The sequence below is a fragment of the Tympanuchus pallidicinctus genome, unplaced genomic scaffold (assembly GCF_026119805.1).
Source record: "Tympanuchus pallidicinctus isolate F22 unplaced genomic scaffold, pur_lepc_1.0 scaffold10, whole genome shotgun sequence".
NCBI lineage: Eukaryota > Metazoa > Chordata > Aves > Galliformes > Phasianidae > Tympanuchus > Tympanuchus pallidicinctus.
Window position 1 is genome coordinate 13,576,622 of NW_026294619.1, and position 27,641 is coordinate 13,604,262.

At 44.7% G+C, this 27,641-nt stretch overlaps 2 protein-coding genes across 3 annotated transcripts in view; one reads left to right on the forward strand and one right to left on the reverse strand.

Moving 5' to 3' along the window:
* GPR89B (G protein-coupled receptor 89B) overlaps nt 1-27,641 on the forward strand; it is a 168,469-nt gene that overhangs the window by 82,904 nt on the left and 57,924 nt on the right. The window lies entirely within an intron of this gene.
* GJA5 (gap junction protein alpha 5) lies at nt 178-19,528 on the reverse strand. 2 transcript variants are annotated; one of them, XM_052703833.1, is made up of 2 exons: nt 19,211-19,528; nt 178-3,042 (listed from the first exon to the last, which is right to left on the reverse strand). In XM_052703833.1, exon 2 carries the CDS (start codon nt 2,987-2,989, stop codon nt 1,880-1,882), a length of 1,110 nt encoding a protein of 369 aa, XP_052559793.1. In that variant the 5' UTR covers nt 2,990-3,042; nt 19,211-19,528; the 3' UTR covers nt 178-1,879. The 2 variants fall into 2 exon arrangements, with proteins under 2 accessions (XP_052559793.1, XP_052559803.1); XM_052703843.1 differs by lacking the exon at nt 19,211-19,528 and adding an exon at nt 13,453-13,809.

The following is a 27,641-nucleotide window of genomic DNA, read 5'->3' on the forward strand; positions in this document are numbered from 1 at the left end:
CAATCATTTCCCAATGTTTACTATTTATCCCCCTGGCCAAGCTGTCCCTTCATCCTTGCCACTCTGGGCAATGGGAATTTGGGTGATCTCTGAGCAGCAGAGGCTGGCAGGCAGCCTGACAGATGCTAGCAGCTCATTCTCCAGCCATGTGAAAGGCAGAACACCAACAAGAAGAGATGGAGTTAGAACTTTATTAGGAGAAACCTAGACGCAATTGACTAAAATCACATGTTAAGAAGAACACACAAGTCTTTCCAAGATTAAAAAATACATGTTTATAAGACACCTTACCAACAAAAAACATGGTTTTGCCCTTTCTGTATATGGGTATGTATGCACATGTACAGGGTACTGAACTATGCAGGAGCAAGGTTCACAAACCTGTAGCAGCTCCTGGGAGAGGGAATGGCTCAGTCCCTGACGATCTGGTCCCAGGCCATTCACTCACACAGTCCAACACTGGGAAGCTGCTGCCCATGTCTGAAAGGGCAGTGCAGGGTAAACAACAGGCAGCAGCGTGGCTTTGGTTGGTCTCAGTATGTCAGCTCTGCAGTGAGAAAACATGTCCAGGGTGGAAGCTGCCTGCAGACCTCACCCACGAGGCTCACTGCACAGTGTTGGGCTCCAGCGGCTGCTCTGGGAGGTTACAGTGGTGAAAAGAGGTGGTCTGTGGGTGTTTCTTGTATGCACTAGCAGTAAAGATGAAGATGACCTGTTTGCAGAACAGAGATTTGCTGAGAGGACAAATATCACTGCTTGCAGTGGCTGACAGGTTTGAGAGAGCAGCCAGGAGCTCAGTGATGTGCAGGACCTGGGCAGGACTCTTGCTCCTTGCAAAATTTGCTGAAGTATTTTGGTAGGGTGGTGGCAAGAAAATACAGGCTGTGCCTGTTCTGCAGATAAACAGAAGATGTTTTTCTCCCAGGTCGGCAGCTGGTAGCACCCTTTCGGCAGCATTCAGGTTGCTTGAAAGATGAGTTTAAAAGGTGGAAAAATCACTTTGTTTCCATGTGATAATTCCTCTCTCTTAAGCAGTTGGATATCTGTTCTCACAGGACAATCTCTATTTCTGTTAGTGGGTGTCTTGCTTATAATTGATGACAAGTATGTTGGGAACATTCCCTAGTCTTCATCAACCAGTCATCTGAGCGATATCCCAGGGCCATGAGGCCAGCTGCTCTGCTGACTTAGGAATGAGGAAGGGATTCCAAAGTTAGACATGAGGCAGCTGTGCTTGGGGGACCATGGGCATCCGTATCCAAGGGGAAGAGTTTAATGCACAGTGTCAAAAATTCAAGTAGGATTTATTGTATAAGTAAACTGGATTAAAATATCTGGACTTAAGTGGAGAAGGGGAGGGGGTTAAAAAGAGAAAGAGTAAAGAAAAAGAGGAAGTCTTTCTGAAAGCGTGTTTCTGATCCCTGCAGGTGAGAGGAACTATAGCTCAGTGTAACTGCCCACCTGTTTTAACCCATGTTGAACAGACATCAAAGAAGATACAAGAGGGTTGAGGTCCAGTCAATCTGCTGAACAGTGTTGCAGTGACGATTGCCTCACATTTGAAGCATCCAGGCAGCCTCAGGAGTGTGCCAGTCTGTGGCTGAGGTCGGTGAGACCCCAGTCCCCTTGAGTCCCACGGGCTGAGAACTTCACGTCTGGAGACTGGTGCCTCTCTTCAACCTCCAGGTATGCGTTGTCCAGGGGCTGCCCCTGCCTTAAGCCGGGGAAGTGCTGTCTGAATTACAACAATGACGTTCACTGAAAAGGAACAGGAGGACATTGAAATGGAGAGAGGTTTGTGGCAAGAGTCTGCAGTTTACTTTGCAGAAGTTTTCCTAAGTGCCGGGACACCACTCCTCCTCCCTTCTGGGGAGACAGGTCACACAGACAAATCGTCTGACCTCGCCTTGCTGCTGGCACGGCTGGCCTTGCTGAAGCGGCGTTTCTCATTGAAGTAGCTCTCAGGAAGGGCAGGTGCCGCACATTCATTGGCAACCTCTGGGCTTTCCATGTAGCTGGACTTCATGAAGGGCCCTTCCCCAGCAGCATCCTCCTGGCTGTGGACCCTCTCAGTGGCGAAGTTGGCTGTATTCTGCTGAGAGGCCATCTTGTTGCTGAAGGGGCTGATGAACTTCCCATTGGGACTTGCCAAACACTGATTAAAATCTGGTGGGGGAGTGTACATCTGGGCCCTTTCTACCTGTGGGGCAGACTCCAGCTTTCGAGGAGCTGTGCTAGGGCTGGGCTTGTAGGCACGGGAGCACCTCTCTTTGGCTTTCTTCCAGCCCAAGTGGTATAACTCAGCCAGGCTGAGGAACAGGGAGAGCACGGCCACAGCGAGCATGAAGATGATGAACACGTTCTTCTCTGTGGGACGGGAAACATAGCAGTTGACAGGGTGGGGGCAAGGTGCCCGTTGGCAGATATACAGGGTCTCCAGGAAGATCCCATACAAGATGTATTGTCCCACAATGAAGGCAACTTCCATGGCAGTGCGAATCAAAATACTGTAAACGTAGGTGTTCAGCAGACTGCCTCTGAGTATAATTTTGCCTCCTGATTCATCCCAGCAAGACAACTCAGTCTTCTCTGCCACAGGGCACTTCTGCTGATAGTACGTGTCGCCATTGTTTTTCATCTCCTGGGCCTCTCTTTCTGCTTCCTTCATCTTCCTCTTCTCCTCCATCCGCACCGTATGCATCGCATGGCCCATATACACCAGGGATGGGGTGGAGACGAAGATGATCTGAAGGACCCAAAAGCGGACGTGGGAAATGGGGAAGGCCTTGTCGTAGCAGACGTTCTCGCAGCCAGGCTGCTGGGTGTCACACATGAAATCGGACTGCTCATCCCCCCAAGAGGACTCAGCTGCTGTACCAAGTACCAGCATCCGGAAGATGAACAGCACAGTCAACCAGACCTTCCCCACCACTGTGGAGTGCTTGTGGACCTCCTCAAGGAACTCTCCCAGGAAACTCCAGTCCCCCATTTTTGCTCACCAGGAGTGGGTAGAAGTCCTGAAGGCAGAATTGGAGACAGCCTCTGAGAGAGAAAATAGAAGAGAGTGATTCTAAGGTAAGGAAATGTCCAGCTAGGGATGCATGGAGTAAATTGATTTATCTTGTATCAAAAGAAATGTTTTTATTTGACCTGATGTGATGAACAAAGTGTTTATGTTGGCTGTAGACTTTGTTTCACATTCACTGAAGACAATGTGTGTTAGCTGTTTTTTTGTTTTTTTTTTTCAGTTACTGAAACAGAAAGGGACTTTCTTAGCACGATCCATCTGCAATCTGTAAATGAGCTACTAAAATTTTGAGGGTGAGCCAGACTTTTTCTTGCTTCAGAAAGTCCTTTCACCACAGTCTGCATACTGTGTCCCCTGTGGATTGTGTAGTTAAAGCAGTATTCATCCGTCTGCAAACAGTACTCTGGAGAATCCCTAAATGGATTGATCCTCTGGGAGATAAGACTGGAGCATACAGCTTGGTCTCAGCACTGCTTGGGCTCATTCATATGTCACTTTTACATAATATCTGCACTGACACTTGGAACGTGAAGGCCTCACAGATCTGGGCTTCATGTCTGAGCTTGGTGTCGCTACTGAAAGAAACACGTAGAAAGTCTTCCTGTTGCCCACCTGCCTTTTGGCCATAGGTTTTGCTTTGGTTTGGCTTGGCAGTATGACTAGTTTCGACTGTTTCATTACAAGTTTGAACTGTTTTGGGATGTGTAGAGACTTCGGATTGCTGTGATAGTGTTGTTATCCTATCCTGCAGCCACACTGCCATACCTGCCCAGGAGGGATCTGCCTAGTCATAATGGTAGATCTCATTCCTTTCCCTTAAGCCCTGAGACAGCGTTCACTATTCAAGTTATATAGACAAAGAAAAAAAAGTCTCCCTGTATTGCTTCCCAGCAGACCAGCTGTTCCTGGGAACTAGGATTTAGAAGGTGGTTGCTGAGAGGAAGAAAGGTTAGTTGGGCTGGTAGTATGATGGCAGAGTCAGGATGGAGGAGAGCCTACTTCAGTTTTGTTTCTGACTCTGGTAGATTGTTTCTGGCCAAGTGACTTAACTTCCTGGATAAAGGAGAATGATAGGTTTAATCTGTCTTTTGTGGGGCTCTTATGTAATAATTTGGTCCAGTTAGGCTGACCATACGTATCTTCCGAGGGCACTGAGAAGCTTTTCGTTGTGCATGATTAGGGGCAAGGCTCTAAACAGTGGGCAGAATTACCTTGAAGATAATGCTCTCCCACAGTTCCTCTTTTTGAAAATAAGAGGAACTTATTTCATGTTTTAAATTAAATAAAAAAAGCTTTTTAATTAATATATGCGAACATATATATGCGAATAGTCATAGTAATGAAATACTAAAAGTACTAGACAAGGTAAACCTCAAAGTTATAGGGACCAAAAGAGTTAATGCTCCTTTGTTTTCCCTTTTCTCATATTTGAGAACCAGTTATTTTTGCCATGCAAAGGCTGTGGAGAGTAGACACTTAAATGCTGAAAATTTACTGCAGTAATATTGTGTAGATTTCCTGTGAGCAAAAGCTGGAGAGGATGGAGATATGATTGCTGAGAGAATGATACCCCTCCTCCAGCTATGTAACTGGTATAATTTAATGTAGCAATGCACACCATGATTTATACCATTACTTGTCTGTGCACAGTGTCAGTCTGCAAGGATGGATGGGACGAAGATCAAAAGCTGAATCCTCAACCTGCTGATGCTACTGAGGGCTGCCCTGAGGATTTCCCAGCTAAGGAGATGGAGAGGATCTCCTGCTGCCCCTCTGCCTGTTGGAAGCTGTGGGAGGAGGGAGAAAGTAGGGGCATATAGGGAAGCCAAGGATGGGATGGGCTGTGGCTCTTTGCTGGCAGACATACCGCAGTCATATGAATGTAGATCCTGGAGACTTCTGGGGTATGCTGAAGCTGTTTCATCTGCTGCCAGTCAAGAGCCAGAGGAGCAGCAACACAGAAAATCATTGTATCTTGCTAACTCTCTCCCTGCTGGCACTGGTAAACTGAAAAATCTGAGGGCCTGTCTTCTGAAATGATTTTGTACCAAATGACTTTGCACCAAATGACTTTGGTACAGTTACTGCATTGGGGAAATTATCGTATGGCTTTGTTCTGTTTGCCCCATGGAATTCAATACAGACAGATAAATCAGGGATGGGAGATATTTACAGAGAGTTGCATTGAAACCCAGGATTTTTTTATTTCTTTTCTTTTCAGATTGATGACAAGGCATCCCCTATTGAAGGCTTCTACACCTAGACACTGGCAGATATTACAATCAATGTGTACAGAACATGAACTTGGCAAACACGAGAGCAAGAGGAATCCAGAGATTAAAAATGACACTGGACACGTGAGTGACAGTCAACTGTTTGCGCAATATGTTTCAAAAGGAGGTCAATCTAGATGACCAATGTTGGCAGCTATGAGGCTTGGACTGGGCAGTAGGACCATTCCTTCTGTCCTTCCCTTCTGCCTGCTCCCCTGCAGGGTGCAGGGGCTGCCCAAAGAGCAGAATGCCTCCTGTTGTTCCTGCTGCAGCCCCAGAGAGCCAGCGGGCTGCAACAAGGGGATAGGTGGACAGCAAGGAATGAGTGTTGGATACCAAGAGAAAGTGATTCCTTCTTAGTGTGGTGCTTTTGGCTTAGCAGTTTTTAGGTATTAGTGAGCTATTCTTGTGGTGCCAGTCAAAGAACCTCTGACAACAACAGACGAAAGCATCTAGTTCTGTGCTGCCAGCAAGCAAAGAATTATTGTCACCTCCTGACAGCCTTTCCAGGCTATGCAGGACAGACTCTGACCTAGCCATTTTCCTCAGGGCTTTACTATTCTTGGGAATTTTCCATATAGTTCCCTCTCCTCATTCCCAGACTTTTATCCCCTCATGCTTCGACCTCTCAGCATGTGAGCATCTGCAGATTTTGTATTCCTACTTTGGACGTAATTGGTCAAATCTCATCTCTCTCTGGTGTGACTCAGCGAAAAATACCTTTGGGTATCTTTGTGAGGTCTCAGCACCTGATAGCAGAGGCTGCCTGACAGCAGTCATGCATATTCATGCAGTGTCTTGGGCTGTGCCACCGTGCTGTCGTGCACTTGGCTGGCAGCTTTCTGCTGGATCAACAAAGGAGTTGTGTGCAGCAGGGAGATCTTGGCAGCACCAAACGTGTATGTGACAAAGACCAGCATAGCCCAGCATAAACCCAGCGATGTGGCTGTCCTGCCTTAATCATCACCTGGAATGCAATTAAAGCTGGGAAAAAAATAACAAGTATCAAAACTGCAGACCAAGCATGGCATCCACCCAGCTCTGAGCCTTGTGACTGCCAAATTCCAAGATAAAAATACCCCAGCAGGACAGCACCTGCTACTGTGCCAGGCTGGCTTGCCACCAAAATATGGCTCTCCACTATCCTTTCCTTGTGCTACCTTCCTCTGTGAGAGGAGAAGTGTTTGTAGCTCTCAGGGCAGTTTTGCCTCTCGTGTTCCTGATGCCACGTGCTGTGAATGGCAGGCAGGCATTTTGCATCTCTGCTTCTTGCTCTGGCAAGTGAGCTGGGCTGGGCAGACTGAATGGAGCTGTGGAGAACTGCTAAGAAAGCTGTACCACAGAGGCAAGAAGGGTATTCCTGCCCAGTGTTCTTCTTTATAAGAGTCTGATTCCCCAGGAGTTGTTAGGAATCCACTGTTTCCCCCTCTTTAGAAGACAGGCGAGACTATCAGCAGTGATATAAATAGCTGGGCTCAACACTTCACACTAACTTTTCCCACAAGGAAGGTGACAGGAGGTCGACATCTCTGCAGGCTGTTTCTAAAATAAAGTGGAGAGCCTGATTATAATACTGTTCTGCTCTTCCTCTCTCAGCCCACCTCTTTCCCTTGGCAAGTCCCAGGCAGGCTCAGAGAGGCTGTATAGAAAAGGGCTCCTTTGTGTGAGGGAAGTATGATTCCCAGAAAGGTGAGAAAGTAATGGATTCAAAGTCAATGCATTTTGTTCAAGGCCGTGCAGCAGGTTCCCCACACTGAGCTAATGAAAGCCTCAGTCCTGTTTAGTGGAGCATCCCAGCCAGCTGCAGCAAGGCCAGTGCCTAGGAGTTGCTTGTGGTCTGCCTTCCTCCAGCTGTGCCACTTCCTATCAGGTCCAGGCAATTTGTGGCACAGCAGATAGCTACTGTAGAGGCACGTGGCAGAGGTCTTTTCCCTTGCATTAATAACTGTCAGGTTGCAGCCAGACCTGAGTGCTCCCAGCACTGTAAATTTGGCTGTTCACACCTGTAGACACTTAGAAAGAGGCTTCCAGCTCTACGCTGCCAGGTAGTTAACCCAGATTTGCTTTACAGCTGTACATTTCACTTAGCAATCTCCAATCCTCCATTAGCAGCAGTATAGTCTCTCAGCATCCCACTTAGGTGCAGAAATGCTCAAACTGCTTGTTCAAGGTCACTGTGTCACCGGAAGCATGGGGAAACGGGCTGTGACTTGCAAACCTATGGCCTTTTTTTCTGTATAGCTCTGCTTCTTAGACTTTTTGATAGTGCCACAGCACTGCTTCTACAGCGCTAGGACATGTGCTTCTGCAGACCAAAGCCACAGGGCAAGCTGATGCCTTTCTTGCTTGTATCTCGAGACAATACTTTCTTGAACACTAGGTTGGTTGGGGCCCTGGACAGCGTAATCTAGTGGAGAGCAACTCTGCCCCCAGCAGGGGGGTTGGGACTAGATGATCTTTGAAGTTCCTCCCAACCCAAGCCATTCAATCGTTCTGCAATCTGAAATAAATTCCCATCATGCTACTCTTCTGTAGCAGGGACGCCTGGCAGAACCAGAGTTGTGGTTTTCCAATAAGTGACCATCTTGTTATTGCAGCAGAGCCCACAGCCCTGGGTCAGTGTCCCAAAGGAAGCTGACTTTTCAGTGTACAAATACAGTGCTCCTTTGTTGTCAGGACCTGGTCAGGGAGCCTTCTAGGGGCACATGACTTACAACATTAAAAGATGAATAAATTTAGAAATGCTGTCTCCAGTGTGAGAGCGATGCTTTGAATTCCAGAGGCTTTTTAGAGCCATGGGACATAAACAATGCAACGGGGTGTAAATCAATGCAGTGCTGAAGCCCATCTCAGCATGCACCTTTTTGTTCAGTTAGCTGGCATTGGCTTTTTCATATGCATATACAAGAGATGAGCAATGCCACATCAGGTATCATCATCCAAAGCTTACCAAAATTTCTTCTCAGGAAGAATGGTGATGCATTGGCACAGGCTGCCCAGGGAGGTGGTGGTGGAGTCACCGTCCCTGGGAGTGTTCCAGGTACACACAGATGTGGCACTTGGGGACATTGTTAGTGGACATGGGGGTGGTGGGTTGGTGATCTGACTAGATGAATTTAGTGATCGTTTCCAACCTTTCTGATTCTGTGATTCTACGAAACCCCATCCCTATGGCTTCATATATATGTACATGTGCTCATGACAAATTTCTGTCTGAAATAGGCCAGTTTTTTAGCCTAAGTGGTTACTCTGATCTGAACTGTTATGTTCATGTTTCTTTCTGCTTACAAAAATAAAAGGAAGTCTGACATATTTGCTTGGCTTCCTTTCTAGTTCCTTGGGTTCTGAGTCCTGTCCTGAATAAGCAGCAAGGACAGTGACTTTGACTCCTGTGCTCATATCTCACAGGAGAGGCCCTTTGTTAGCACTCCTGTCCCAACAGACAGCCATCCTGTGCTTCTCATTTCTCTGTTCATCCTGAGTTCGCCGCAGATTCTGGAGGGGTCATGCTAATACCCAGACCATTGCCCAGCTTGCAGTTGCAGACAGCTTGTTATTCCTAATGAGGTGTGCCTTCCCCCTCCTCTCCAAATGTGGAAAATCTCAGAGTTCACAAAAAAGAGAGTGGGTGAGGAGATAAGGGAGCCGAATGACCTGTCACCTCCTGACGCACATGGGCACAAAGGGAGCTCACTCAACACTTCCAAGTGCATACATCAGGGATGTGTTACACACACAGATGATGGTATTATGTGGAATATTTACATCTGAAGCGATGGTGGAAACTGCAGACTCGCCGTTTGCTGAACTGTTATTGCTTGTCTATACAGGATATGTAATGTTTTTGGTTTTGTTTTCTTTTTCTTGTCTGTAGTCAAATTGTGTTCATATGTAACCTAGGCATTAGAGCCAAGCTCTGCCCTATGCACACACAGGAAACTAAAATCAGAGAAGACCTTAAACTCATCTGGGTCCAGCTGAGGAATGAATTTGTCCCTCTGTGTTTGAATGCCTGCTTGAAATAGTTACATGATAGTGGCATCCAGGCATATACTTAGCATGCAGGGAGCACCCTCTCATTCTCTTGGGATTCTCTCTGTGCCTTGCAAATGTCGGCCCTTAGCCAAACAAATGTAATAGAACGGGACTTGGGATAAGCTAAATAAAGGTGCAGATATGCTTTTTGCTAGAAAACAAACACAGAATTCTCTCTCCGATGTAAATGCTACAAACAGGCTGATGGATATGATTCCTTACTCCTTAACCAATATGTTGAAGGGCATCCATTTTGGAATTACAGAGCTTGGTGTTCTTGACAGTTTATTTATCTCAGTAGGGAGAAGCTAACCTAGATGTATTTGCAACTGATACTAAATTGGGCAGAGAGGGGACAGCCAAACAAGGCAGAGGGAGCTGTGGGAGGCAGAAACATGTTGACAAATGTGGGGTTTGCCGTAGTAAAGAAGTTCCTGAGCTCTGCTGACAGAAATTGTTTATGTGCGTTGCATTGTCCGTGGAGGAGGTTGGTGTAAGGAGACATTAGGGTGATGGTAAGCATCACACTGGACCTGATATAGTGGTAAAAAATCAGTCCTGGTGAGCTTAGGCTGTTTCACAGACTGCACAAGATACAACTCAGAGCAGTGTTGGAGTAAAACAGACTGTAGAGGTAATGGGAAAAGGAAAGGGCTCATGTTCAGACTTAGAGCATCCCTTCTCTTCCTTCTGCCTACCCCTTCCCTCCTTTGGACCCTTGCCTCAGCTGTTTGGCTCTTTGATTACTTAACTCTCTATGGTACTCGGGTTGCTAGTGCTTTCTGCTTTAGAATGAGGAATTTTCCAGCAGTCATCTACTGCCTGCTTAGTATTACCTCATCAAATCACATTTCTTCTTTCTGTCCAAAGAACCATAGGATTCTTTTCACACCCCAGCATCATTGCCGTAGCTTTGCCTCCAAGTATTTTGTTTCTCATTCAGAGCAGAGTATGGCTGTAGCTTGTGAGTGGGTGATTTTATATACTCAGGATATGTGCATATATCTACATATAAATATATCCCTTTAACAAAAACTAATATTAAATTTTCAAAACCAAGCAGCAGAGAGTAATCAAGTAGTTACTTTTCTAAGTAATCTTAATTCAATCTTTTTGTGCCTGTGCCTCATAGCTATGAGCCTTTAACCACATCCTCACATTGTCACCTCATTCTTTGTACAGGATGCCTGCCTCATTCTGTGCCAGCCTGGCTGGGGATTTCTTGCACAGCAGCTATTCAGTGTTTTGTTTTCTCCTTATTGTTCAGTGGGTGGCCTGTGCCTCATTTACTGTACATTATTCAAGTCCGATTCAAAAGACAGAATTATTCATTTCATCATGGGTTTTCCTACAACTTTCATCCCAACAGTACCTGATTGCTTCACAGTCATTTCTTTGCTTATTTTCATTACTACTTGGAGATATGGAGATGGTATTGTATCAATTTTACAACGGTCAGAGATTAAGATAAAAAATGTTCATTATGTTCAGAAACTGGTTGGAGATGTTGCTAGTCTGTGTTTTTTTCCCCCTCCATATTCTCAGACCTATATAACGTATGTTTGACACAGAGCTCTCTTTGGTTAGCAGTGGAGCAGGAGCATTTATCAGTTCCACCTGTTAGACCACATGTAAAAGGCACCACTGGGGGACCATTTGAGAACAAACCCAGATTGAGTGATTTTCCTCATCATGGCATAGGACACTGGAGTAAATCGCAAGAATAAAACCCAGTCTTCTTGGATAGCTTTATGTGTTTTTAAACTGGAGACAGTTTTTCTCCCATGCCACTATTCTCTCCCTTTTCCACCAGACCTTGGGGCTCTGGAACACCCTGGCTGGACTGCTGTTTCTGTGGTCACTCTGTGTCCAGACAAAGGCATCTGCTGGCTTTTCCACTTCTAAGGGAGAAGAGCTTCATACAGAAATTCTCAACCGTTCTCAAGATATGTCCATCATGACAAAGGTAATGAAGAAAGAAGGAAATGTAAGTGTAAAACTCTTAGTTCTTAACATCAAAAAACCACTGAGGCTTCTTGGAAAGTACACTGAAGAGACTTAAGAGGCACCATCTCTGTGTTTGCTTCATGCTGCATGGCATGAATGTTTCTTTGTTTCAGGAAAGAGCTGGCGTTAGTGCACTGCTTAGAGAGATCTCTCTGTTGCTTATCAATAGCCATAAAATTGATTTATTTTTCTCTTTACGAATTCTTAGCTTGAAGATTGAAGTTTCTCTGGTGCCCCCTGGGAGCTATTTCTAATTTTAAGTCTCTGTCCTCGTGCTTCATACAGAAGCACCCGAGGTGCGGAGCAGTCTCTGAAATCTGCTCCCTAATGACCTGGAATAGAGCTGAATTACTCATTCCTTCTATGCTTTGAGATAAGTCAGAAAACAAGGACAAACGTGCAGAATGACTGAAATCTGTCTGAAGGTCAAAAAGAGAAGAGGGGCTGAGTGGGAAGTTCTGTATCTTCTGGCAAGATTTAAATTTTTCATGTGGAAATCCAAAATACTAAAGAATTGTGATAATATATTCTGTTGAGTGGAAAAACAAAAACAAATCCCAAATACTTACAGTAGCAGGAATACTTAACATAGTTCCCAAGCAACCAGATTCTGATGAGTATTTTAAACCCTGAACCCTCAGGAATTCTCCTAAACTATTGTTTTGCTCTCAAGGAAGGAGGAAAGAAAGTCAGAAAGAATCTGTTTTCTTCTCAGAGTAGATTTTTAAAAGACTAGCTGATGCAGAAATGTTTGGCTTCTAGCACAAACACAGCAAGGATGTGAGAATTCTGAATAACAGTTTAACCCACTCCTAGCTGCACACAGATATGCATACACATATCCCATGTGTTAAGTTCTTTAGCCTTAAGGAGAGGATCATATAAGCAGCAGGAAAAACTTTTCACGTATATTGCTTCACTGAGATTTTAGCATGGAGAAAGACTTCAGTGATTAAGGCTGATTTAGCCAGTTAGTTTTGCTTTTTGTGTGTGTGTGTGTGTGTGTGTCTAAAGTTTATCTGGAGATGCTATTTACATCATCCTCTGATGGGGTTGTGTAGTACTTCTGGGACAGAGGTATTGCCTCAGTTTACTCGACCTGTTAAAATCAGAATGGCACAAAACTCATTCATTAGATGCTACAAATGATGAGTGGCATGATCCTTTGGGAAATGAAAGGGGTTATCGAAGAAATTGTGCTGGATTAGAGGTGGCAATTATCAGATAACCTTTGCATTCAGTCATTGCTTCTTTCCAGATGGATCTATAAAGATACTGTATTTTCAAGCTGGGCTGTTTGAAACATGCAACGGATGTTAAATTATAGAAGTGTAATAGGATAATTATTCAAAATGCAAGGGGAAAAAAGTTTGGGAGGCAAACAAAAAGAGGAATCTGCTAGTGGGAGTGTTTGTCCCCTAGGTCTGTGTGCCTCTTTGCTGAGGCTGCTCTCAGCAGTGTTGGGATGGAGAAGAAAAGCATTCCACCCGTGGTGTGCGCTGTACATATGACTGGGGGACACGAGCAAGACACTTTCCTACACTTGACATGCATTCCCAGAGTCCATGTCACAAACTGGCCAGAATAGAATATTCTCAAGGAAAAGAAGCTGCAACATTTCAAACAATACTGTGTGCTCTGGAACACAGGCAGCTCAAGCAGACGCTTGATAAAGCACTTATGCCCTGGTAGCTTCTCACAGGTAAGATTTCCCTTCATCACGCTCCCTAAAGCAGCCTGACAGTGTGCTGAAACAGGATCTAGGATAAACTGCAGTTTGCACATTACAGTGTCTGAGGGTACTTGGAGCTTTTATCCTGCCTTCCTGTACACTGAAATCTGCTGGGATCCACATTCACTGTAAGGAGCTCTTCTGTGAGTGCCTGTGGCAAAAGCAGCGTAACTTTTTAAACGCTCCAAGCCCACCTTGTTACTAGGGAATGTTTTGGAGAGAAATGGGAAGAAAATGCAGAATTTTGAAGTTATTTTTGGCTGTCCTTTTCTGCCTCACTAAGTTCATCTCTCCCCTCTTGCTATTTTACCCTGTAGTCTACAGCTTGCTCTCCCTATTGATGCTTCTTCAGTTATTTACCCCTCATGATTACTTACCTGATTTCCAGTGTCTTTTCTTCTGCCTCCTTTCCTTGCTTTAGCACTTTTCCTTCCTGTAATTGAGTTGAATCCTTCGTTCTTCTCAGTTGCTTGGTTTTATTCCTTTGGTACGGTTCTCTCTCTCTCTTCCCCTCTTTTTTCTCCACCCCCTTTCCATGTCACTTTCTGTCTTCCCCACCACCTCTCTGCCTTTCCCCTTCTTTCTTCGCCTACTTTTCTTGCCTCTCCCACAACCTCCAACTTAATCTTTCTATTTTCAAACCTAGTTTCCTGTTGTTTTTCCTTTAAAGACCATGGGTTTTATTCCTCCCTCTCCATTCTCAGCCTCTCCCTGTGCCACCCTCCCCATACTGACTGGATGCATTCACTGCTGCACTCCCTGTCCCTTCCAGTTGCTGCTGCCACTGCTCCTTACACCTCCTCCCCCAGATAACACGCCATGGTCTAAGTCTTCCTTAAATAAAAAGAGACGAGGTTGCCCCACAGCTGCCCCAGCTAGAACCTGAGAAGGCTCTTCTGTGCAGGACATCAATGAAGGATTTTTATTTTTTTTCTGACTCATTCAGGATTAAGCAAAGCAGAATTGACGAGGAGTGGTGGGGTCCTGCACCTTTCCAAGTAAGGAGCTGGAGCATAGCTGCTGCCTTGTCCCACAGGGCACTTAGTGCTTCCCAGGAAGGTGTCCCAGGTCCCCTTACAGATGCATACAGAACAACCTGCCTGTCAGGTGCGGTGGTTTTTGACAACCTCCCACATTCCTGTACACACACACACACTCTGACTCATGAGCATTTGGGCCTTCCTTAGAAATGCTTTTGGCACACTGAGGTCTTACATTTTATGTACATGTCAAATTGGGCTTCTGAATCCTGTACATTGAGCCAAGAGATGAGGGTGAATTAGAAATACCTTCTGGCTTTGATAAAGACTGATCTGAAAGAATCAGTGTCAGGAGAATGTGATTTGCTTAGAAGGCTTTTACTACACATAGGCTTTGGCTGGTGTTCCTCTAGCAGCCCTTCCTGAGCTAGGTATCTCTCATCCACACCATAACTCTCCAGTTGTCTGTGTGCAGCAGCTACTGTAGATCATGAAGCAAAGGTAGCTCTGAGAGTAAGCCACAGGACTGACAACTCTTCTAATCTAATCACTGTTCTCCTGCTAATTTAGTACCCCGTAATTCAGAAGATTGGAGGCCAGGCTATGCAGGGATAGAGCTGTGCAGAAGTTACTCTGGATTCATGCTCTACGTGGACACTCTCACCCTGAAGCTAGAAATGCACCTCCTTTTCAGAAGGGCAAATCTCCCTCCTGCTATGTCCTCACTGATGACTATTGCAGGACGTGCGGTACGTTTCCATAACAGTTCAGTAAACTGATAATGAGAAACCAATAATTGTTTGCCACTGCATTTCTAACTTTATTGAAGGGTCTCCTATGACTTCAAAGAAAATAAGAATACTTATGGAGTTCATTTTCTCTCTCCTGCATAACAGTATTATGCCTGTGATTATCTCATTGATTTTATGCCAGTGAAACTGTCAAACATTTCATCATAGAAATGTCCAAAAAAGGTATTAGTAATACAGCTCTACTTGTAGGTGGCTTTGGGCTTGTCAGGTATTTCTCACATGCAGTTCCTGTGAGCAGGCTGTCTGAAATGCAACATATGCTCCCTTCCATGCTGAACCTTTGTTGTGCACTCAGGATAGTCAGATCTGATTTTTCTTCATCATTCCTTTGTATTTCTTACCTGAGCATTGTTCCAGTGTGGAATGCTGTTTCCCCTACAATCAAACAGTTATGCTGTAGTTCTGTTGATGAATACAGGGAGAAGATTTCTGTCAAATACACACATTGTGCACATGAAGTGACTGCTACAAGCTCTTCTTTTTTCTTTTCTTTTCTCTCTTTTTTTTTTTGATGATGGTGGGATCTGTTTGAATTTTGATGCACAGAAGGGAAATGGTTGAAGGCCATGTAGGATACAAAAGACAGGAGAGTGGAGGTGTTGTATGGATGCCTCTGCCAGACCCTCAGTGTGCCCTTCCTCTTCTATTTCCACCTCTTTTCAGGAAAACACAGGCAGCTTCTCCAGCTCCATTGGTGAGCTGGGAAGAAGGATTTTCCTCCCTCCCCCAGGCAACTGCAATGCAAAACTTTTATGGCTTGAATGAGGAGATCAAGCGGAAGAGAATATTCCCCTAGATAGTGAGAATGAGTTGAACAGCTGACAGTTGCCTTGTGCAGCTTGCGAATCTCAGCAGTTTGTAGTGCTGTAGAACACATTTTGCAGGAAAGGGAAATATAGGAGGTAAGGGAAAAACAGAACAATATGTGCCATCTTTTGATCAAAGGTAAACAGCTTTCTGGGGGTAAGATTTCTGATCTTCTTGGTAAAGAAACAGAAGACTGTACCTACCCAGTCTTCAGTGAGGCACAAGATATGCTGTGCCAGAAAAAAACGAATGCAAAAGATTCAGCTGAAGAAGGCAGGGGTTATTAGAGAAATCCTCAAGTGAGTAAGAGACTGATGGGATTGAGACACCAGTTCCCTAACAGTCTGAAGGATGTTACCTGGGAGGCTGATCAAAGATGGTATTTAGGACTGATCTTTCAAACTGTTTGTGTTAATTACCTTGGCACCAAAAGTAGAAATGCTACTGAAATCTGCTGATGCAGGAAAGCTGGGAGGTATTGTCGGGGCAAAGGTGGATTCCTGCACCAGGAGAACTGAAGGCTCTTTACGACTGGAGTGACTGAGGTGAGGTTTAAATTGGAAAATACAAAGTCACACACACTCCAGGACCTTGCTGCTGAGAGATTAAGGAAAATTAGCATTTGGAAGTTCCTAGCTGGCATGACAGAGAAGGGGAAAGTCCTGGGTGAAGGTCACCAGGGGAGGAACCAGTGACGGGATGTGCAGGTGAAAATGGCAAATGAGCTCCCAGGACACAGCATTATTTCCACTTGCAGCAGTTAAGATTAATGTCATCCAAGAGGATGTGAGACCCCCCACCAGAGCAGTGTGTGCAGTGCTTGCCCATGTTCAAGAAAGACTTTCAGCTTGGAACAGGTGCAAAGAAAGGCATCAGGGTGATCAGAGGAACGGAAAAGTGTCTCTCAGCCAACAGTGTGTTTACTTATCAGTCACAGAAGTGACTGCAAACAGATATTTGAGCTGATTTGAAAATAGATGAGATACAAGTACAAGCTTTCCTACATTCATTATTTTGCACCGAACTTCATACTACTGCAGCTACCTGAAGTAATTAAAACACAGCATGACGTGCCTGCAGGGCAAATACTACAAGGGAGCTTGGTTACATAGTCTGGCAGAACAAACGTTAAGAGAGGAGAGATTTGCTGCCTATAAATACTTCTCAGAGATGGGGGTTGGGCGAGTAAGTGCTGGGGAGAGAGCTACATACACTAAAGGACAATGTGGCATAAGAATAAATAGATATAAATTGGCCATGAATGAATTTAGGTTGGAAATCAGAAGGTTTCTAAGCAACAGGGCAGAGAAGGAGGTGCTGGAACAGCATTCTAGTAACAGAAGTGAGGGTGGAAACCTAATGAGATTTAGGATAGAGCTTAGTAAGTTTAGAAAAGGCCATTTGTTTTGTACTTGCCTGTTACTCAAAGGGATTGAAGCTGATAAACCAAGAGGTCCCTTTTTCATTTTATTTCCCACACTTCCCTTATTGCCTTATCAGAGCTGCTCCTTTTCATGCAGAAGCCAGGTAAATCCTGCACAGTTTCAGCGTGATGAGTTTTTCAGCATTGATCCCATGGCTATTTAATGGAGTATTCATTCAGTGTCAGGGATTTAAACAAACAACCAGAGCAAGCCGATACAATGCAGAGAGAGGGTCTGCAAACATGCAGTAATATAGATGAGAGCTCAGATAGAAAACAGCTTCTTCACATAAAGCAGATGCTCTTGCAGCATCTGGCTTTGCTGAGAAGCTGTTTCAAATGTGGGTAAATGTTCTCCTGAGATTTGAGAACTTCAAGAGACTGCCTGAAAGTAAAATATCTTGTTCTGTCCTGCTGTTACGGAGCACTTTGTGCCTGGGGAAATATCAGATTTACTGCCCTGGGAAATTTCGGACACCTCTCTGTCACCACCAATGGTTGAGAGAGAAAATTCTTGTAGGTATGTTATCTCCCACGCCTGGCCAGCGTTGCAGTTACTCTGCTTCTTTATATTGTCACATGCTGGACGGACACAGCTAAGTACGCTCTCTCAAGTGCCTGTGGATGCCACCTTCCTGGTGAAGCTTTTTATCCAAAATCCCCTGGCATGGGTATGATTGAAAGAGAAGGAGAGAGAAGGAAGTTCTCAGTTATCGATTAGACCTCTGGAGACATCTTGAAGGCATCTTCCAGCAAAAGGCAAATTCCCAAAGACGGGCCTGCCCCAAGGGAGCAGAAGCAGCATGTAATGATAGGTCTCCAAATGACAGGGGATAGTTTTATAGTTGCTATTTCTCCCTTAGTGAAAAAAATCCCCATTTATGTTATTATATATGGACGTTTTCCCCTCGATTTCTTTCCAGCCTGTACTGGGCTCGTGCGGCAAGCTTTTTGTAGTGAAGAGGCTGCAGAGGTGGCCTCTGTGAGCAGAGCACAGTGCTGCCCCACGTCAGAGCAAAGCAGCTCCAGTTGTTCCAACAGAGACACGCTGCTGCCAGAGCTGAGCCGTGAGTGATGCTGGGTGTGCTCTGGGGAGAGAGGAGTTAAGGAAGGGAAAATCTGCTGTGCAACAGCAGCTGGGAGACAGGGGTGAGAGATGTGAGAGGAGCAGCCCTGCAGGCAACTAAGTCAGTGCAGGAGGAGGGTAGGAAGTACTCCAGGTGCACAGCAGCAGTTCCCTACATCCCAGGGGAGGTCGGTGGTGGAGCAGGAGGTCTGGGGAAGCATGAGTGGTGACCATGGAGGAAGAGCAGAGATGAAACTGACTGCAGCCCCTATTCCCCTATCCTGTTCACAAGGCGGAGGCAGACAAGGGTGAATGGAGTCAAAGTGTGATTACAGTTTGCTATTATCTTCTCACTACTCTAGTTTATTATTATTAAGCAATAAATTATATTAATCTCCCTACACTCAGTCTGTTTTGCCCATGATGGCAACTAATGTGCAGTCTGCGCTTTCATTGTATTTTCTTCTGTTTATCTTTTGAGGAAGGGGAAGGAGAGAGAAGTTTGGTGGAGTTGAGCTGCCCACCATCGTGAAACCACCACACAGCTCAGAGTACCAGAATGAGAAAAGAGGAAACAAGAACCAACAAGGTGTGAAATGTCACTGTGTGCCAGCATCACCTGCCAATAACACTTTCAGCAGGAAAAATTGGAAAAAGGCTTCATCTCCCTGAGTAGAAATGACCATTTATCCCAAAGTAAATGCTTACTTGTCCTCTTTGTGTTACTGGAAATCAAAGGCTGTTTCCATCTCCTAACTCTGCAGCATATCTCCTAGTTGAGAAGTGCTTTGCAAATAATAACGCAATAATAAACACTCTCCTTGCTCTACAGGTGGAGGAACCAAACCATGGGGATCCTGAAAGATTTGTCCAAGGAATGAACAAGCCATTTTCAAGCAAGAAATCCTCACCTACCCAGCCACCAGACATTCACCTTGTCCTGTAAATTTCCACCTAGATGAACTGCTGCTTCACGCAAGTACATACGTGCATATGTCCATAAATATGTTTCACAAAGTGAGAAGAAAAGAGAGAAAAGAGAGTTACCTCTTTTTGCAGAGCCTGCACAGGTGGAGGGAGGAGCAGGTGGCTGACTGAAGTGTTTGCTTCAGCACAGCCCCTCTATCTCACTGGAGCCCACCTCTCTGTCCCCGTTTGGCTCCCAGAAGAGATCCGTGTCTGAAGGAGGACACTTTGGGCAGGTGAGCACACCCCAGTCAACTCCGTGGAACTCAGCCTCCCGCTGTGGTCTGACACAGGCTTACTGGCCAGATATTCCCTCCAGCCTGAAAGACCAATGCTGGAGGAGACTGGCTCCCGAGCTGTTCCTGACATGCACTGGCAGCTGTCTGCCTGTCGTTCTTTTAAAGAGTCTTCGTGGATCAGGATAAAAATGTGATCTTACGCAGGCGGCATTGTAAGCACAACTTGGCTCAAGTTCAGCTCTTCCTCTGGCTCCCAGCTACTCTATTTTTAATGAAGGAATTTGAGGCTATCAGAAAGGAAGTCAAATTGTTTTAGGAAAACAATAGAAAAGCAACTTAAAGTTTATTAGCTTCCTGCCCAGGGCCTGGGACCAACTTGTCAAACTTATTAGAGTGATGGCAGAGCTATTTGTTTAAAAGGGCCAGCGACAAGACTCACAATTTCATTCCTGTTTAGACCTTGGTGAAAACAAAGGAAAGCCATAAAATAATATCTGAAGGGAGCAGATGGCTAACTGGTAAGTGGTGCAAGCGAGGCTGGCCTCTGGGCCATTCATGGTGTTGACCAGTGCAGTAGCTTTAGTTGGATTTTGTTATCAGGTGAGTGCCTAGGCCTGCATTCACATTTCAGCCCCATCACCCCAAGTTCCTTGTTGTGGTCCAGTTTTCAAATCAAAATCTCTCACCTAAGGTTATTGATACGGCAGGAAAAGATCTTCAGTTAGAGCTACCGAAAAGAGCGAAACAATAGAAGGTCTATAAAAGAGCCAGGAATAGAACCCAGGTGTCTTTGATCATGTTGGACTTGCTGAGCCCCCCAACTATAAGAATATTTATATCCTTCAGAAGCAGCTGCAGTCTGTTTCTCTGTTTAGCTGCTCCAAAGTAGCAGCGCCATTAAGTCATTGAACACATGCAGGCATGTGGCTACAAAGAATAGACAACCAAACTATTAGACTTGTAAGCCAAAAATGTCCTTGCTGTCTGATCCTTTTTAAGGAGTTTCATTATTGGCAAAGAAACGAGAATAGAATGAATTACTGAGAAGCACTTACAAGCTCTTCTTAATGAAAAACCATACACCCCTTTTTCAGGGGGCTCTGCGCAGATTGAGATTTTAGCCTGCTTCCCAGAGTCATATAGGAAGAACTCACCTTTCCTTTCAGTGCTGCAGCAGTAGTCTCTAGAAAGTCACACGCTGAGAGGCACTGAGCACACAGAGCTATGCATGCAAGCTTTGAACAACTCAGTAATCGCTTTTCAGATGAAAGGAAGAAGATCCCACCTCAAAAATTCTCTTCCTACTCCTCCTCATTAGCTTAAATAAGACTGGGAATGCGCAGCTACAGTGATCTCTGGGGCCTGGGGCAATAGTGCATCTTGCGTTGGCAAGTGGTAGAAGATTTGGTTTATGTTTTCTTTTAATTTAGCCAGGTTAGATGCTTATTTGAAGGTCAAAGAGAGTGCATCATCTCTGGAAAGGCCTAGAAAGCTGCATCTTAAACTTAATCATTTTAATGTAAATACAACTGCCTTGCATTTGCATTCAATTTATACTTACCTTGCTTGTAAGGTATTCTTACAGCTTTCAGAAAGTTTCTCTAATTCCTGTCCCTTAGAGATACTTCCTTAGTAAACAAAGCAGCCGAAAGTGCTTAGAAAATGCTGTGTCCTAGTTTATTTCAGCCAATAGACATTTTCTTGTTTTTCAGTACATTCTTGAGTTGCACTGACTTAAGCAAGACTTTATAGTCTTAGTAGCAAAAGTTGACTGCCCTGCAATGCTAACCAGGCCAGCTTTGCTGGGGGAATTCCGAGCAAACATCAGCTAGCCAATATACTTCTCAATTGCCTCTGTTGTAAGGGATGCCACATGTAACTCATGTGATGGTGGTCTGACAAAGGGAAATATTTCATATGCACTTATTTGGAATCTGTGTCATCTGAACTGGTACCATATAATTCATACTTTGTTCTAATAATCCGGAACTCCATGTGTATGCTGTGAGAATCTTTATGTCACTCGCTCACACTGTTGGACTCAGTAATCCCTGGGGCTGGGATCCTGCAAAGGCTTGGTCATGTAAGTGATTCAGTTACGTCTTGTGGCCATTCATGTGCGTAAAAGTCCATCTGTGTACAAATGTCATTGAATGGACAATGCTGTGGATTGTTGAAGCTCCTGTTTTTCCTATCTGGAGCTTCATTCTGGTTTCTCAGAAGGTTCTGGGATGACAAAGGTTACCAGCCAGCTGGAAGAGTGGATGCTGAGGTACATTTCATGTTGGTCAGCTGCACATGCTGCCATGTGGGGCCAGTGCCAGCAGTTTCAGGTTCCTGGACTGTGCTCTCTCATAGAGGGGTTAGGTAGCTGTGGTCCCAGCTGTAAAGCCTGAGCTTAGAAAAAGGCTGCTTAAGTAACTCTACCAGTGTAGAAAGAATGGCAGACATGTGTCTTGTTATGAAGAAACCTAGCTTTGTAGTGTGATAGAAGGACTTTGTTGTGCACTAGGCGTTGCTGGGTGCCAGAGAAATCAGGACTGAAGCTATCCCTGGAAGTCAGTTTCTAAGGAAGAAGCAGTAAAAGGATATGAGGGAAAAGAGACGTGCTTGAATGGGGGTGGGTGAAGCTGAATAGTAGACAGTCTGAGTTACGGAAGAAATCTCAGATGGTGCTTACTGCTCCCAGACAGCTTGTTCTCTTCTGTGATGGTATGAAAGCATTTCAAGACATGATATCCTGTGTAAAATTAAGAGCTTAATTAGTGCACACATTTCTGACTAATAGTTCTCAATAATTCTATGATGTGTGTTGGCTGGATTCTGAAGCCTTCTGTGAACAATGAAAATTACAGCAAATGGAGGAGGCAGGAGTGCACTGCTGGCCCAAGGAGAACAGAAAGATACATTTTACACCAGAAGACCAGATATTTATGTGCTATATGCACACACATGTATACACACATGGAACAAAAGTATATTTCAAAAGAAATATACTTGGCAAGAGCTCACAAATGAGCCCAATTCCCAGCAACGCCATGGTGTACAGTGAACTTCTGTTTCCAGAATGTGTCATGAGGTTAATTAGAGCCACGCAAGGGATTCAGGCCACTCTGGTGCTCATGCTGCACCTTCAGTGTGGCTGCGTAAAGGCAAATAAACACAGAGATGGCATTCAGCACCTATGCATTAAGATGGTGTCCTGAGTATTTTCTAGAGGAAAGCTTTCTAGAGGAAAGCTTCAAGTTTTCTGAATACAGAAAACTGTATTCAGTTTTCTATTCTGGGAGGGCAAAGGATTTAGTCCATTGAAGTCTCCTTAATTGTATTTCTGGACACCTGGTTTTCCTGGTAAAATGCACAGCCCAGCTGCCCAGGAGAGGTGACAGTGTGCAGAGGAAGCAGGTGTGCATGTTAGTCACCGACAGCCACAAAGGCAAGGAAGTGGCTGCCATCACCTCTCTGCCATGCTGGAACTGCAGGGCTCTACAGATGGCCGTGGCAGCACCCATATGTGAAGCTGTGAGGACTGGCTTGGTGCTAGGGAATCCTCTGAGCATTGGAGTACTGCTGATGGTCTCAAGTAGGCCGTTCTCCCCTTAGATTCCAACATGATTTCATTGAAATTCTCTCACCTTACTCTTCATGAGCAACCTGATGCAGCCTGCTGTAATCCTCACTGCTGACTGATGTCTATAAATCCAGGCACTGCTTTCTCACCAGACTTTTGCATGCTGTATGTTCTTGCTTTTATTGCTGGTGGGGGTTAAAATGAAGAGTGACCAAGGGGCATATAGCAGAAAACCATATGCAGAATTGCTAGCCTGAGCTGAGATGTTTCTTTTGTGGGTTTCATCTCTGATTTTGTGAGCTGCTGGTGCATAAATCTGGCGACAACACCTGACAAGTAAGTGGTGTCAGCCAGGAGAGTGCTATATTGCTGGTGTTTATTATTTTTCATAAAATGATAGAAAAACAAGGGATATTTAAACTTGACTGAAACAAGCGTAGGTAGCTATAAGTTAATTGTTTTTGAGTGAAATCTTGCAGTTTCATAGAGTAGAATCATAGAATCACCATGGATGGAAATGACTTCCAAGATCATCTAGTCCAACCATCTACCTACCACCATTATTTCCCCACTAAACCATGTCCCTTAGTATCATATCTAAATGTTTCATGAACATGTTTGGTACGTTTGGTACTCAAAATACAGATTTGATAAGAAAACACATCTATTTTTCTTGAAAAAAAAAAAAAGCAAAACAAAATGAAGACGTGATAAAAATTGTGATAAAAACTTACAGTCATGAGTAAAGTTCTTTCTGGTCAGGGATGGTTTCTGTGGCTTTCTGTGCGTGTAAAGAAATGAGATGGCTAAGCAGCACATGCTGGTATGATAGATGGCTTTTGCATGTGATACCCATATGGATGGCATGACGCTTTCTGTAATTATCCTATGCCTATCTGAAGGGGAAAAAAATAAATTGGCTCTTTCAGATCAAAAGGAACCCAAGTCTGGTTTTTGGCAATGCTTTCAGTATTTTGGAATGTTGTCACCAAACCGGGGGCACTGCAGGATGTGCCTGCTGAAAGAGCGTTTCAGAATGGTAGTGACTAAACCATGCAGTATTGCTCACAAGAAACAGAGTAGGAAAATGGGAAGCCTTGAAGTTGTCTGCTGTTCCCACACTCTTCCCGCTCTCTGACCAACTTTCTGAAGAAACAAGTCTCCATCTCAGAGGGAGAGCAAGCAACAGTTTAACACAGCGGGGAAGAAAGAGGTTTCGCGATGTGCTGCATGAAATGATGCAGTATCGCTCCCCTGACATCTGGTAAAACACTCTTAAATAGCCTTATCTTCTCGAGTCAGCATTTCTAACATCAATAATTTTATTGGTGATAATTGGTAAGGTCTGAGATTTGTTGGAGGATGATGGGTGGCTGCACTGGCACAGGAAATCTAAAGAGCTCTGAAGAATGCTGACAGAAAAATGCTGAGGCAACATCTTAGTTACTGAGTTGAGAAATGTGAATTTCTTTGCAGATTGTTGGGAAGAGGACATGAGGATTGCTGCCTTGAGAGGAGATGCTGGTGTTGTAATGCCGTCAGGTTTTTAAAAGCTGGAGATGTCCACAAATGCCACAACGCAGTGTAAATCTAATACCAGACTTCAGTGTTTCTCTTGAAGCTACTGTGGCTGGCCCATACTGCTCACATGAGCTGCTTTTTCTTGCACTCCCTACAATCCTGTCCCAAAAACCTTTGAGAGGAGGTCTACTTCCATTGCTGTCTTACAGGTCTGGGCAAACCCAAGCCAGCCTTCCAGTCATATCCTTTCTAATCCAGGCCACACAAGTTTCCTTCCACCCAACCATTCCTTCTCATTTTTCCTCCTCTGTTCTGATTCTTGTGATCATCCTTGCACTAAAAATACCATGCAAAATCTCTTCATATGATTAAAAAGTATTATTTTCCACTTTGAAAAGTGGAACCATGTGGACATTCCAGCCCAGGACTGATGCAAGACAGTCTTTCAGCTACTGATGTGATGTGAAATCATAGCCTGCAGCTGTGTAAGCAAATTGACCAGCATTACAGGAATCCACAAAGAGGTTGATGGTGATCTGTGGATTGGTATTGGGCCTGCTTGTGCAGGTGCTGATCTAGATGGGAACTCACATTTTGTTTCCAAGTGCAACAGAGCTGTGAGACAGTTCATCTGAAAGATTATGCTATGGTTGGAACTCCTGTACTTTGTCCCCGAGTTTTTCATAGATTATCCTTACCTCTGGGCTCTGGTTCAAGTTAAGGAATGTTTGCTGGAATGGTTCACAGACTGGTGTTTTTCATGTAAAGTGTTGAGGGATTTTTCAGGTCAGTTCTGCAGAGCCATCTCTTCTGCACTGTGAGATACCATGTCCCAGGTCCTGGAGGAGTGGTAGCCTGGATTTGTGTGATGGAAATAGATGATCTTTAAAGTCCTCTCCAACCTAAGCCATTCTGTGATTCTGTGAATAAGCTGAAATGATCGGGAGACAAAGCAGCATGGTATGAGGTGAAACTCACAGGAGGAAAATAAGCCTCTGCATTAGCAGAGGAAGCACATCCATCTCTTAGTACTCGAGGCTCCTGAATAAACTTAACCCTTAGTGGAAAAGCTAAAGGAAACATTCTTGTTACCAGCTGCTTGATAAGAGAGCCACAACTGCCTAAACATGAGGCTTTTCATTGCAGCAAGAGATTGTTGGGTTTGACCAATAGGGGATGAAAAAGCAATATCGTAATATTGATGAGAGGCTGTTCCGCTCATTGGCTCTGAGGGCAAATGACACAGAATGGTGTATGTCCTTCCACCCCTCCTCAGTCCCCAAATTGTTTTTGTCCACACTGCCTTCTGGGAGCTGCTATTAGTGATGCTAGCACCTGATCCATCCTGGGAGAGCATCATTGGCCTGGAGAAAAAGTGCCGGAGAGTGTGCGGACAGTTAAACAGCACTGATGACAGCAGGATCATATTGGAGCCTGTGCCTTGGTCTTGTTGGCTTGTGAGCTACAGACACACCTACATTGCAGGCAAGCTAGGTTTAGAATGGAAGGAAGGTTGGAAATACGATCATACTACTGAGCTCAAGGAGAGAGAAGCTGTTTCTTAAATTGCAACCTGCTACATTTATTGGATTGCTTCTTGGACTGTGGAATAATGGGTAAGAAGACGGATTGTTTAACTCACAACTACCAGAGAACGTGGATGAGGACATGACAGACATCTTTGCTAAGCTTACGACCTGATGCAGTAGCTGCTCTGCTGATCTGTGGATTGAGTGTGGGTTAGTGCTGGAGCAGAGTTTGTTTTCAGCTGAGTGGCTCCAGTCTGCAGTGTCTGTGGTGCTGTGTGGGCAGAGTGAGCCAGCCTCCAGGCTTCAGCTTCCCCGTCTGGCAGAAGGCTTGCTCTGTGCTGAGTACAAGCTGGCATGGAGGTAGGATAAACAACCAATATAATCAAGAACAGTATAAATAGTTCTGAGATAACAGCAGAGGGTGTTCATCGATGAAAAGCAACATTTCTGCTAATGTGGTTCTTGTGGAAGGTGGGCTATGATCTAAACGTCTAGCTTAGTTGTCCATTTGTTACAGACTGAAGGCGAGTATCTTGCCTGAGTCTCATCTGTCTTTAAACTTTGGAAAGGTTAAAAATGATAGGAAAGAATGAAACTGAAGCACGAGAACCTGCAAAGAAAGTTGGTATACTCACACTATAACCAAACTGTGCATGCTTACACAGACACATGAGATAGTGTTGTAGAGTGTTTCTAGATGCTGGCATACATGTTTAGTGTCTACAGAGAGCATGTCCTATGTCAGAAGGTCCACTCTGCAGTGCACTGTGTGCTTTCATTTTGAGTGTCTTTGGAGTGAATCCAATGAGGATGTTTGTTCTATCAGTGCCTGAAGGAGTTTCATTTTTTATTTTGTCTTAAGCGTAGATGAAAACAAGACTCCTATTTATATATATATAATGTGGTCACATCTGAGACACTTTGTGTCGCAAGCGAAGAACAAACCTACAGAGAATATAAAATCAGCAGCCTGCTTTACAGCCCCAAGGGGAACCAGAAATATTTTAGCTGAAAATCTGCTTAATGGTCACTGTTTGCCTCCTACTCAATCAAATCAAATGTGTTTAAGTACTGAAGTGTGTTGCTTTTTAGTGCATGTAGAATTCCCAGAGAGACAAAAATTTTGCATGATTCCTGCCTGGAGCTATCAGGAAACTGTATAATTGTCCATTGGTTCACTTCGTAGAGACCTGTGTTTTTCAGGGTGATGGGTTGCCAGCACATGGCTAGTTTAAATGGAAATGATATATGCTACCATACATTTGGTTCTGCTGATTTCCTGTGATGGCCATTGCAGGCTGGAGCCCAACCTGGCTTGCAAAACCTGCTCAAGCATGGTGAAGATATAGGTCGTGACCCTCTTCTCTGTGCTGTGCCACACCGCATACAGAACCCAATGGCTTGTTAAAACTTGGGTGAGTATGTATACAGGATCTGCCATCACAGCAGCTACTGGGGCTCAAGGAGAAACCCAGGGATTTTTGGCAGACTGGAATGTTTTCTTTCTGCATCTCTCCAAACTCACTGAAGCCTGAATTGCACTGAGAAGAAATGTTTGATCGGCCTTATAGATCTCATTCATGCATTCAAGGCCAGGGTGGATGTGGCTCTGGGCAGCCTGGTCTGGTGGTTGGTGACCCTGCACATAGCAG

Excerpts from the sequence above, each read along its gene's own strand:
- GJA5 (XM_052703833.1), bottom strand. The coding sequence starts at position 2,989 with ATGGGGGACTGGAGTTTCCTGGGAGAGTTCCTTGAGGAGGTCCACAAG.